Source organism: Anabrus simplex, chromosome 2, assembly GCF_040414725.1.
Source record: "Anabrus simplex isolate iqAnaSimp1 chromosome 2, ASM4041472v1, whole genome shotgun sequence".
NCBI lineage: Eukaryota > Metazoa > Arthropoda > Insecta > Orthoptera > Tettigoniidae > Anabrus > Anabrus simplex.
Window position 1 is genome coordinate 616,486,846 of NC_090266.1, and position 14,153 is coordinate 616,500,998.

A 14,153-nucleotide genomic window follows, 5' to 3' on the forward strand; every position below is an offset into this window, starting at 1 on the left:
ATGACATTACTTTTGAAACTGGTTCGTCAGTTTCTTAACGAATATGTCAAACGGGTATGTGTGTATAGAGCTATTTCATTAATACACCACGAAATCAAACTCAGTTGCAATTATCAGCTATAACCTATTAAAAAACACATGTTCGACTGTTAGTGTACATGCTGCGTAATATAAACACATTAAAACTCTGCAGGCACTCACATGATGTTACGTACCGGTATGTCATACATATGTAATTCTTACATAAAAAGTTAAATTATATATTAACATGCTCAAATTAATGAATCTTATCAGCACTTCACCCCATCAGTCAGTTAACTGGACACCTTGGACATTTTCCGGGTATGTTTTGCGGTCGTACAAGCTTGCATTTCTTTCCGTACTTCTTTTGTTCGGAAATAAAATCGGCATCGTATGTAATGAAAAATTAATTTTGGTACCAAGTCCTGGGCATGTTCAGTACAGCACCCAAGTCTATAAGAAACAGTAATTGAAGGTAAACTATCCAGGCATTCTTGAATTATTTCACCCCATATGCTTCTTGTACACTAATATTTCTCACAACAACTTCCTCTACATGAGAAGACATCAATAATAATTCACTCGATGGATAAATACGATAGTTGGATGCGTTAAAATATTCGTCTAGACTTGTTGGTTCCTCCTCTGTATAGTTTCGCATAGAACCAATACATGCTGTACAGCATATCACTTCGCTTGCATCTTTAACAATATACCCACAGAACTGATGAATGACATTAATTTTTGAACTGGTGAAAGGAGCTATTTGTTCATCTTCCCAACTTGATAATGGTGGACCGAGTTAGTTGGCCGTGCGGTTAGGGGCAGGCGGCTGTGAGCTTGCATCCAGGAGATAGTGGGTTCGAATCCCACTGTCGGGAGCCCTGAAGATGGTTTCCCTTGGTTTCCCATTTTCACACCAGGCAAATTCTGGAGCTGTACCTTAATTAAGGCCACGGCCGCTTCCTTCCAACTCCTAGGCCTGTCCTATCCTATCGTTGCTATAAGACCTATCTGTGTCGGTGCGACTTAAAGCACCTAGCAAAAAAAAAAAAAAAAAAAAAAAAAATTGTGGCTGATCAAACGTAAGCGTGCTGTAATTTTTTTCCTGAGCTGTACTTGTGATTTTGGTATTCTCTTTGACAACCAGCTTTGGCCATGGTTCTAATCTGACTGAAAAATTATGTTAAGGGCACTATCATTTTAAGGCCACTTTAAGGCAGATGTTGACGTGGGATAGCCTTCGACCACTTTGAGAATAGAGTGGGATCTTTTGGGGGTGAAACAAAATTGACGCTTATCATTCGAATGTTTATTGTAACGCGAATTACAACCCGGGACATTGCAAGTTGTAGGCATATTCACATGCGTTAGTAAATTGAAGCATATGTCAAAGTATACGTCCTACATCTCAAATGCATAATCTTTTTCACTTTTCAGTTCATGAAAAGTTAATGCCAGCTATTTTGAACTTATACAACTGGAGAATGTATAAAACTACTGAAAAAGACCACAAACTGTTTGCACACTTCCACAGTAAGCCGACGAAAAGCGCGCATACTTGGCCCTTTTATCGACAGCAGCGCTGCAGGTGGCGGAGAACATGTACACCGTGTCTGTTAACATGTGATTGAGAGGGAATCGTCACACTATTCATTTCTATTCGTCCTGGCCCAGTATAAAGCTGTAATTGGAAAGTTTCACGATAATGCCGCTGGAGCGCTGGCCTCCTACTCGCTGACAGGAAGCTGTATACAGCAAATTGCCGCATTTCCAGTTTTATTTATATTGTTTTGCTGTCGTAAATGTTGGCAATGCGTTCGCAATAAGGTGCTTGTTGGCTTGATAATTTAAACTGATAGTTATAGTGTAGTGTGGTGATTATACTTTTTAAATTGTGTTTAAAACTCTTGGAATTTGTGACATTATTTTGTACTTCGAGCAGAAATTTTCTGCAAACAAGAACAAATATAATGAGTGGCTCAAAGTGTTTTCTCGCTGTAACTTCGTCCTAAACAAGAATTTTAATTTATGCACTCATTCTTTTTTTTAATGGTGTAGTGATTTGCTTTTCTTTAACTGTGTTTGGAAATACTCGAATATGTATGTGCCTTTTTGTATTTCGAACAGGAAAAAAGAGCAAAGGGACACTGTCATTTCACTAATTCTCTGTAGAAAACTACGGACTGGCTCAAAGCAGTTAGCACTTTCATCTTAGTTTTCCGTTTCTATTTCGGGTATTTATCTTCTTTCTTTCTTCTTGCTTAATCTATTTACCCCTCAAGGGTTGCCTTTTCCCTCGGACTCAGTGAGGAATCCTACCTCTACCACCTCAGGGGTAGTGTCCTGCAGCGTGAGACTTCGTGTCGGGGATACAACTGGGAAGGATGACCAGTACCTACCCCAAGCGACCGCAACTGTTATGCTGACCAGGGGCCTTGTGTTGGTGATGGGGAGATTGGAAGGTATAGACAAGGAAGAGGGAAGGAAGCGGCGTGGCCTTAAGTTAGGTACCATCCCCGCATTTGCATGGAGGAGAAGTGGGACCTCCCAAGGCTGAGTGGACCCCGTTCCAGACCTCGTACCATTTTTTAAATTTCGTGGCAGGGCCAGGAATCGACCCCGGGTCCTTCGGGGGTGGCAGCTAATCACGCTAATCGGGTACTTTTCCCCCTAAATTTTTTCATTGAATAATCCTTTAGGCGGAGTCGTATTTGCAATATGACAGCAACACAACACATTTTTATCCAAGATAATCTGACCTTTAACAATTAAACACTAACAAGTAAGAACCATTACTGTTATGGCCTTAAAGTCAATGTATGAAGTGTTGTTACCTGAGCAATGAGGAGTTTACAATGTATTTACTCAAAATACTTTTCTCTCACTGAATTTTTAATTTAAAATTCTTCTTCTTCTTTTTCTTACAGTTTGTTTTGCGTCGCATCGTCACAGATAGGTCTTATGGCGACGGTGGGATAGGAAATGGCTAGGAGTGGAAAGGAATCGGCCGTGGCCTTAATTAAGGTACAGTCTGATGTGAAAATGGGAAAGCACGGAAAACCATCTTCAGGGATGCCGACAGTGGAGTTCGAACCCACTATCTCCCGGATGCAAGCTCACAGCTGCGCGCCCCTAACCGCACGGCCAACTCGCCCCGTATTTAAAATTCAAGTGAAAGACATGAATGAAATGTAATCTGAAACTATCTATATTGAAAGTAAAATTTAAATATGTTTGAGGCAAAATACTTATGTTATCCATACGGCAAATATAGAAACATGTAGGATTTTTATGTTTTGTCCAGCCCGTTTCCTAGGAGCAGCACTTGAAGAATTTTAAAACTCTAATTGAACAATTGACTCTTAATCTCAAGGTTAACATCAGATGACAAAAGTATTGTGGTAATTTCTGCTATGTATCTAAATGCCATTATAATAAAAGCTATTACTATTATTCCTCACAGTTAAGGAACGTCAGTTGGGCTACTCCATCTCTCCGCTGTTTCATTTCACGACGTTATTTTGGCACATATCCATGAAAGTTGCCTTTAGAATTAATCATTTTAACAGCATTAGTCAATGTAACATACTCCTTTATTCCATAAATTAAGATAAATCGGCAATCAGGGTCAATATCAGAACCTCAGCTGGACTACCGGTACTCCATCTCTTCGCACTTTCATTTCACGGCATTAATTTGGCAAATATCAACAAAAGTAGCCTAACCTTTAAGATTGATAATTTTAACAGTATTAACCTATGTAATATTCTCCATAACTCTAAATTGCGATAAATCGGCAATCAAAGTCAATAGATAGGCCACCAGCGCCACGTGCCGTGCTGTGTAACTACTCCGATTACAGTGCGTGGACCCGATTGTCAAGGCTGGTAAGGATCTAGCTAGAGCCAAGACCAACTACAATATTATCAGACCTGAAGGCACATATCGATACGTCACAAAATGGCCGCCGCATTGGGCTACGCGTATCCGGCATGTAGGGCCATGTTTACATTCAGTTTGGTGTAAGCTCAGCACGTGTCTAGTTCGTTGAGGTTATCTTGCTACTGGAATTCGCAAATTAATTATCCACCGAATATGTTTGTGTGTTAAGTAATGTTTCAGTGTCCTTTTATTTGTTATCTAGTTATTTTTTAAAGTGCTAGTGATGTTTTTAGTTGTATTCAGAGGTTATTACGGCCGTATGTAATGTGTTGGTGATTCAGTGAGTTTGATCTGGTGGAGTGGAATTAGTTTTAGTATTTTAGAGGTTATTAGTGCCGTATATTATTTGCTGCTGCTTCGGTGAGTTTGGTCTGGTGGAGTGTATAAATGTGTTAGATAAGTACAATGGGTCGTAAATGTTCTGTGCCTGGTTGTCGATCAAATTATGGGTCTTCCAATACTACAACTTTTAGGTTTCCTAAGGACAAAGTTTTACGAGACAAATGGGTTAGGAATATTCATCGTGACCATTTTGAGGTTACTGATAATACTTCGGTATGCATTAAACATTTTGACCCTAAGTTTATTATAAGTGAAGATGTTTTTCCTGTGCTCAACGGTGATCCCATTAGAGTGCCCAGAAAAATACCAAAACTGACTTCTGATGCATACCCCACTATATTTCCTAATCAGCCCTCTTATCACACTGTTAGTGTTTCAAAACAAAGGACAAATCCCGAAGACAGGGTCCAAGAGCTTATTAGGAGAGATGAGGAGAATTTTAATAAGTGGTGCGAAAATGACAAAATTACTGATTTTAACACATTCATCTGTGAAGTCGAGAAAAAATCTGTTAAACCATTCACTGCAATAGTGAAGGAAGATTACGTGTTGATTGTGAAGGTGGATGATGAGTCATTTACTAACGTTCCATTCATTTCAGTGAGCTTTAAGGTTTCCAGTTCTTTTACAGTTCAAGTGTTTTACAAAAATGTGTGTTTGCCGACAGAGCATTTTAGATTTATATTGAAATCTGATGGTTGTGAAGACCTGAAGTGTGACAGATGGACAAAGTTTGACACCTTGGTAAGTCACCTCGCAAGTTATTCTGATGATAGTATTGGTTTCACTGATAAACTTTCTTTTTTGATGAAGCTTGTGAAAAATGCACTTGAGTTAGACTGTGAGTTTAGTAAAGAGAGAAGTAGTAAAATACAATTTGTCTCGGAACAATTAGAGCTCTCTATAAACAATCAAATACGATACTCCCCAGAACTACTGATATGGGCTGCGACTTTCTCTTATTCGTACCCTGGTGCATACAATTTTTTGCGTAAAACAAATGTAATGACATTGCCTCATCATGTATATTTAAGACAGTTTTTATCAAAAATAGGCCCCAGCAGTCCAGGAATAGGTCCTGCACAGGTAGCTTTTTTGAGAGAAAAAAGCAAACTTTTGAAGGAGAATGAAAAGTTTGTGTCAGTAATGCTTGACGAGGTTCATGTAAACTCAAAAATCTCATATAAAGCTGGTAAATTAGTAGGAATGGCTGAAAATAGTTCAGAGTATGATGCAGCATCTACCATGCAAGAATTTATGGCTTCATCATTGCATTCTGGTAATAAAGATGTAATTGGTCTTTTTCCGGTGAAGAATATGAACTCTGAAACACTGCATGATCTCACACTTAAGGTTTTAAAAGTCATGGTTGAATTAGGTTTTGATGTTGTCTGCTTGATTGCTGATAACCATCGCACCAACAGGAAAATGTTTGAACTTTTATGTGGTAGTAATAACTTGAAACCTTGTATTCAAAATCCAGCAGATCCATGTAAGTCCTTGTTTCTTCTTTTTGACAGTGTACATATTCTAAAGTGCATTAGAAATAATTGGTTGAACAGATCAGATGAAACCTTCATTAGACCAAACGTTGATGAGACATTTGCTGTATTAAGTGAAATGGTGAACGTTGATGTTGGTACAGAGTCAGTCTGTAAATTTACAACTACTGAGGCCAAATTTTCAGACCTCAGAGAGTTGTTTCACTCAGAGAAGAGATTGTTGTTAAAAATGGCTCCAAATTTATCTAGAAAGGCTCTGTATCCAACACCAATAGAGAGACAAAATGTATCGTTAGCAGTAAAAATCTTTGATCCTAAGAATATTGCTGCTTTGGAATTGCTTAAAAGTCAAGGTGTGGATGTTTCTGACGGCACAATCCAGTTTGTAAAATTAATTCAAAAGTGGTGGTCAATCTGTAATGTACAGCATCCCATGAAAGGTACATATACCAGGAATGAAGAGGCTAGTCCAATTATTGGGCCTGATGACAAGAAACTTTCATTCCTTACATGTTTAAAAACATACATAGACATATGGCACATGTCACAAACAGAAGGAAGATTAACAAGTGAAACGTATACTGCTTTGACACATACTCTTACCACAGTGGTAGAACTGTGTAAATATATTTTCAGGAAGTACCACTGGTCTTATGTGCTTACTGCCAAATTGCAGACAGACAGTTTAGAGGGAAGATTTGGTGCCTACAGAAGATTGAGTGGTTGCACTTATAATGTTTCTGTGGAACAATTTCCTGAGTCTGAAAGAAAGCTCAAAGTGTTAGGAGTATTGAAGATGAGGTCTGCAAAACTTGGTGAATTTTCTTTGAAAGACTTTGCCCATAATGTCCATAACAATAGCCATGATGGAATTATTGATAATTTAGATGCATTAGAGTCTGCATTAGAAGAAGTAGTTCACATCACGGTTCCCCTTGAAACACTGCGGATTTTAGTGTTCATTGCTAGCTACACCATTTTGCAAGTGATTGAAATATTGTGTAAAAAGTGTGATGACTGCATTAAAATGTTGCAGACTGAAAATGAATTACTTGTGGATAGTGACAGGGAAGTGATGATGTATTTTAATCTAGTGAACAGAGGTGGTTTGAAGTGTCCATCGTCTATGGTCATGTCATTGTGTTGTAATATTTTCAGACTTTTCCAGGCATTAATTAGTGACAGTTACAAACCAGAATTTCTTAAGTTACACAATCAAAGAGAGGCACTGGTAGTGTTAGAATTTCAGTTAATTGAGAGTAAGTGTGTGCAACCTTGATGATGAGTGTCAGTGTGGTATGAAGTTGAAAACAATGATTAAAAAGTGCATTCATGTGATAGCAAATGTTTTCATCAATAATTATGGTAAAGCCCTTGAGGAAAGAAGTGTCTCAAAAGAACTGGCAAAGAAACTTCAATCTAAAAATTTCAAGAGAAGTACCTGTGATGCTGCAAATGCAGAACCAAGTCAAAAAGCTAAGCAACGCAAAGTGTTGAAACTTAGCAGTAAATGATCGTCTTCAGAAGATAACGTGTCAGTTTAATTTGTTAAGAAGGAAGCCCTATTTTCCAGTATTGACTCATTCACACTTGTTACACTAGCGCTTAACGAATCCCACAGGAGGTAATCTCTGACTTAAACGCCTGGAATGTGGGTTAGGATATTCTTATCTATAGTAGGTTCTGTGAACTTACGTACCGCCCTCGCCACTTGAGATGATCCTTGAATTGATTATCATTTATCACTAAAAGTAACATCTTACAAGGACTCTCTAATTAAAAATGTTCTGGTATAATAGGCAGACCATTAACTGCTCATTAAGAACCCTTGCGTAGTTTAAAAAAATAATTGTAATATAAGAAATAATAATGATAGCAACTACAATGAATAGTATTACTATGAAAAGCACCTGAAGGAGGAGTGCAGCAAGTCATTGACCTGACCAGGTGAGACAGTGATGTAATAAAGAGCAGAGGACTTGTAGCTGTTGGGATTTGAGCCATTGAAGGAGTAACAGTTTTGCAGACGCCTCACAATGTATGGTGGAGTTGGAGAAGGCACGACTTTATTAACGTAAGTTCCAAATTTCAAATTCATAGGTGTTTGGACAAAGTAAACAAATATTTAAAAATATTGAATGTGACTTGATAGAATCTGATGTTCTTTTAAGAATGAAGCATGTCATTCTTTGTTTAATCATTTGTTTTTTTACAGGTATCTTATAGTGTAATATTTAGCCTATATTTAACTTGTGTGCTCGACAAATTGAAAAGCTTTTTTAAATGTATCAGTTAAGTTTGTCTCTAATCTCGATTAGTGTCATTGAAAATAACCTGATGTTCTTATAAACATACCTTTAATTCCATATTTAAAGTACAATGTAGCTGGTGAATGAGTATTTGTAGAGCATGTTATTTCACTGTCCTGGTTAATTTGTATTTTTCATGTAATATGCCTTTGCTGGCAAGACCTAGTGTTCTCAGTGCACAATGTCTTCTGGTATGGACTAGAGCAATTTTGTTACTTCCATTAACCTGTCTCAGTCTCATCCTTGGCTTTGACAACATGAAAGTGATATAGATGTCGATTCCCATAGGGAACATGATGGCCTGGCAGGCATCAATTTTTGAAAATGAGACAAAGTCTCTCATAGTGTATTGGCACTGCCGGTGGCTCCAGTAGCCTACGCAGTGACCTCCACGGTATGCACTAGCCATGCGTCTTGGTAGGTATGCTATACACCAACTGGTGAGCCCAACTAAGCACACTGGGGCGAAACGTTGGCAACCAGGAATCAGTTAGCTGCAGAATTTATTATGTCCTATAACAGACCAAGAATATTGGTATTAACATGAAAGTGACCGAGGTATGAGTAATGCTAGCAATGCCATTTCTTATGCAGCCAGTCTCTGTGATGGACGGTGTGAAAATATTGCTCATAGGGTCAGTCGGTGCGTTCATTTTAGTGAGCTTGGCAGACTGATATATAATAGCAACTTTTGGCTCAACGAGGAAAGCAACGGAGAGCTACTTCACTTTCCCTAATATGCCTCTTCAGTGACACCTAGGCCACCTCTGACAGCTGATGGTGGAACTGGGAGGATCAAACCAGCCTCCAGTTCTGAGCACTTAACATACGTACGTGTTGTGTGTTGATGTGATTTACCAACAAATGCTGCTTTAATTCTGTCATTTTCAAGTGTACTGGCTGTAGGGTTATGTTAGTGAGTCATGTGAGTATTTAAAGTAGACTTGGTTGCTGAATTTCTTATTTTCTGAGTACGGTACACTATTTCAGTGCTATGAGTTTTTTTCTCTTGTAATGTGTTGCGTGTGCACTGTTGTGTTTTACCAACAAATATTTATTAAATGTTGTCAGTTTCAAGTGTCGCAGGGTTATGTTACTGAGTCGTGTGATATTTAAAGTTGACCTGGTTGCTAAATATCTTATTTACTAAGCACAGTGTGTCATTTCACTCTTATGAAGTTTTTTGTAATGTGTTGTGTGTGGTTGTTTTACCAACAAATATTAATTACGGTACTTACATTTTGTCATTGTAGGGTTATGTAAGTTGGTTGAATACTTATTTCGATTTTGGTATATTATTTTAAACCGTTTCGTGTTTTATAACTATGGAAACATGATTTATATTTCATGTACTAATTCTTCTTTACGATTATGAATTATGAACGTTATCGGCGTTAATTATATTAGTTAGGAATTAATGCCTAGCTGCTTCCCACAGCAGACAGTGAGCCCAATGTTTCCGCCATGTTGGATTCTGCATTAAAGGGCCCCATACACGCGCAGACTTCTGGAATACTTACCTGCACAGACTTGCCTCTGGGAGGTAAGTCGGAAGTATGGAGTTGCCCACACACGCTCAGACTAAATGATTATTTACCGAGGAGGTTGAATACGACGCGTTCAGCTGTTTTCTGTTTAAGATTATGCACTTCGGATGGTTGAAAAATATAAACGGATTGAAATTAATTAGTCGATATAGAAGATGAGTTGTTATTTGGACGTAATGTAGCGCTCTGCACGAAGAAGACGCGCCAAAAATTATTTCAGTTTTCATATTTGTAGGTTACCACATTTACATTTATTGCCGCAACACTGAGATAGCGCTTTTGTCGCAAAGTCTCCAGCTGAATTCAAGCAGTGCCAGAATATCGGAGACTTGCCTGCAGACTTTTTGTCGGCAGTCTTATCGGCCATACCCACAGAGACATGTCTGAAGAGACTGGTTTGCGCAGACTTACCTCCGACTAAGTCTGCGCGTGTATGGGGCCCTTAAGGTCTGATAGGTTGTAGTTGGTCTTGCTAGAGCGCCGCACCAAGTCGGCCGTGTTCTGGTTGGTCTTGGTTCTATACTCCCTGACAGAGGGCGGAAGGTCAGTCATGGAATATTTATATATGATTGAAACTTGACGATCATATCTATAACAACTGTTTTGTGTAATTTCTTTGAAAGAAAGCAAAATAATTTTGAAGTACCTTAGTAAAGTCTGCCAATATGGTGTGTTTTGATGTCGACACTTGGATGGGTGAGAGTGAAGCAGAATGTATGAAATACCAGGACAGAGATTTCAGTGCACAATCATGAAATTAGGCATATGTTTTTCAGTGTTTAAAGGACACTGTTTATGTGTTAGTATATCCGTAGCGGCGCATTTTCCATTGTTACACATTTATGTGTAGAAGAAAGTATGGAGAATAGTGTTAATAGACCTAGCAGGGCTAGAGTCCGTTCGCATTCTCATTCTTCGCGTGTTATGGCGTGTGGAGAAGACAGTGAAAGCTCGGCAAAAAAAGAGGAATCGAGTCAACGGCGCTATTCGGATTCCGAGGATGGGAAAATATCAAACAAGTTCGGTAAGCTGTCAGTTCATTGCTTGTTCTATTAAAGTGAGGTTAGATTTTGCCCATTTTTCTTCAGTTTCTCTAGGCATAGATCATACATTCATTTTCTGTTTTGGTCTTCAGTATACCCATATACTTGCAGTTTGATTCTGCAGGCCTACCCTCAAGAATTTAATTTTGCAGCGTGAAAAATTTGTGATGAGGGGTGTCTTTTTTTCCTTTTTTTCTTCCTAATGTCCTAGTTGTGAGCGACTACATGTAGTTGACTGCTGTATGCAGTGCTTGATAGTGCCATTTGCTGTCTGATTTCTGTGCCCCACCGTTGACTTAACTGATGTCATTTAGTCTGTTTGTTACGTATTTTGCTTGTATTATTGTGTAAGTGTAATTTTGAAGTTAAGGATGGTTTACACGGGTAGAGTAGCAAGACTAGTAGAGTAGCTACGTTACTCTACCATTGTCTGGTAGAGTTGACACTCGTATCATTCATACGGGAGTAAAGTCATAGCACCATGTCAAGACGTAAGCACATCGTAAGGAAGTGTTTAAAGACATTTGCAAATATATTACTGCAATGGCTTAGTGAAGCTTTAGAAGAAGTAAATGAGGAAAGAACGGAGTGGGTAAGAGGCTGGCTTAAGGCTCATTTACATGGGTAGAGTAGCGAGGTGAGTAGAGTAGCTATGTTACTCTACTCTGCCTCTGTCTGGTAGAGTTGACACTTGTATCGTTCATACGGGAGTTGAGTCGTACAGTAGAGTAGAGTAGTAGCACCATGTCAAGACGTAAGCACATCGTAAGGAAGTGTTTAAAGACATTGCAGACGTATTAATGCAAGAGGTTAGTGAAGCATTAGAAGAAGCAAATGAGGAAAAAAGGGAATTGGTAAGAGGCTAGCTTAGTAGGGGAGAGACGTTCGAGGCATCAACATTAATTCTGGGAGAACTTGCAACAGAGTATAAAGAAGAATACAGAAAGTGAGAAAGTGTATGAGGTTGACGCCTGATAACTTTCAGGCATTGTTAGATGCTATAACACTGCAAATTCAAAGACACGGCACCGTAATGAGAGATACAATAACACAGAGAGTTAAGCTTGAGGTTCCTCTGAAGTTCTTGGCCACTGGTAATAGCCATCAGTACACTGTAAATCATGCTGGCATAGGCCTAATTTTTAGTAGTTTTATCGCTGTAAATACCCCAATTATTGATCTATTTATATCATTTTTTGTTCGTCGTTTGTACGGCCCAGGTGTAGAGCGTAAGCTTCAAGATCTGACGTACTGCAAACAATAATTATTTTGGATTTTCCAAACAAAATATGGAAATTATTCAATTTGTTGGGAAAATTACTGTTATTGCTGAAAATTAATGGCAATGGCAAGTGATATGTATAGTCTGCGCACCTTTTAGCGATATTTCTTTGGATGGAGGGTGGAGTAAGGAGGGAGCTATCACGGTTCCGGTAATACTGCCAACTGAATGAAAATGAAATCTGAATTGAGTCGATAATATGATCGATCGATATGAATTTTCTAAACCTTTATTATCTTAAGCCAACAACTGTGTCATACACACTTTATATAACATATATAACATTTCTCAATGAGAATCTTGTTTGCAGCATGAATTCTATAGTTTGGCTTTGCTGTGTAAACAACAACAGTACTAGTACGTAAAATGTACGCCAGATGTCACACAGCGATGCATAAGCGATTCATAGTTTGTGTTTCAAAGGTTGCCAATACGAATCTCAAAGATACCCGAGGTCGACCTATTCAGCACAAGGGTGTCCATGTATCGCTAAAAGGTGCGCGTACGGTAGAAGATCCATATGTATGTTATTAATATGATTAAAGTACACAGTCCTGCACTATGGTCTTGCCTAACATAAACACGTCGAGACACATGATGAACATGGTGTGTAACACTGAAACTTGATAAACCTTCATTTAAAGGGACAATCCAGCTGACACTTGTTTATATTTTATTTGCATCTTCGAAACTATTATAGGTATAGGTATTTTTTAAATCCTTCTTCCATCAAAAAGAGGGAAGTCTGTTCTCCATTACAGGACAATACACCTGCATTTGTTTGACCTCCAAAGGTGTAACTCCCCTTAATACCGATATCACTCGGCTATAAGGTTACGTTGTGGATGAATAGGCCTAATGTGCTTAGCTTTTAGTAGTAACTTGCAAAATATACTTTACTAAACCACTTAAGAGAGGGAGTGTAGATGTCTGCAGCACCACCTCCAGACTTGGATTTAAGAATTTTCATCAGTTCTTGGTTGAGGGTACATCGTAAATTAAAAAAAAAAAAAATTCTGTTGAAGGTCCATTAAACCAAAACCCTCTTTACCCATTTTTGTAATCAAGTCCTCTTCCGCCGCCTGTCTCATATTCTTGTTTCTGTAAATAATGCTGTTTATGTTCCATAAACATTCATTATACATACATACATTACATACATTATCATTATAGACAGTTATGCCTTTCAGCGTTCAGTCTGCAAGCCTCTGTGAATTTACTAAACATCGCCACTATCCTCGATTTGCAACTAGTATTGTGGCCTCATTTAGTTCTATACCTCTTATCTTTAAATCGTTAGAAACCGAGTCTAACCATCGTCGTCTTGGTCTACCTCTACTTCTCTTACCCTCCATAGCAGAGTCCATTATTCTCCTAGGTAACCTATCCTCCTCCATTCGCCTCACATGACCCCACCACGGAAGCCGGTTTATGCGTACAGCTTCATCCATCGAGTTCATTCCTAAATTAGCCATTATGTCCTCATTCCGAGTACCCTCCTGCCATTGTTCCCACCTGTTTGTACCAGCAATCATTCTTGCTACTTTCATGTCTGTTACTTCTAACTTATGAATAAGATAGCCTGAATCCACCCAGCTTTCGCTCCCGTAAAGCAAAGTTGGTCTGAAAACAGACCGATGTAAAGATAGTTTCGTCTGGGAGCTGACTTTCTTCTTACAGAATACTGTTGATCGCAGCTGCGAGCTCACTGCATTAGCTTTACGACACCCTGATTCAATCTCACTTACCATATTACCATCCTGGGAGAACACACAACCTAAATACTTGAAATTATCGACCTGTTCTAGCTTTGTATCACCAATCTGACATTCAATTCTGTTGAATTTCTTACCTACTGACATCAATTTAGTCTTCGAGAGGCTAATTTTCATACCACCGAGCTCGATAGCTGCAGTCGCTTAAGTGCGGCCAGTATCCAGTATTCGGGAGATAGTAGGTTCGAACCCCACTGTCGGCAGCCCTGAAAATGGTTTTCCGTCGTTTCCCATTTTCACACCAGGCAAATGCTGGGGCTGTACCTTAATTAAGGCCACGGCCGCTTCCTTCCCACTCCTAGCCCTTACCTGTCCCATCGTCGCCATAAGACCTATCTGTGTCGGTGCGACGTACAGCAACTGGCAAAAAAAAAGAAAAAAAATTCA

General features: G+C 38.9%; 1 protein-coding gene across 2 annotated transcripts in view; it reads left to right on the forward strand.

Moving 5' to 3' along the window:
• The first annotated feature begins 10,345 nt into the window (after positions 1–10,345).
• The window catches only part of dop (microtubule-associated serine/threonine (MAST) protein kinase dop), a 578,024-nt gene continuing 574,216 nt past the window's right edge, over positions 10,346–14,153 (forward strand). For both annotated transcript variants that reach the window (XM_067141035.2, XM_068226223.1), the window contains exon 1: positions 10,346–10,690. In XM_067141035.2, the coding sequence (XP_066997136.2) occupies positions 10,525–10,690 (166 nt within the window). In that variant the 5' untranslated portion in view covers positions 10,346–10,524. The remainder of the gene's footprint in view (positions 10,691–14,153) is intronic.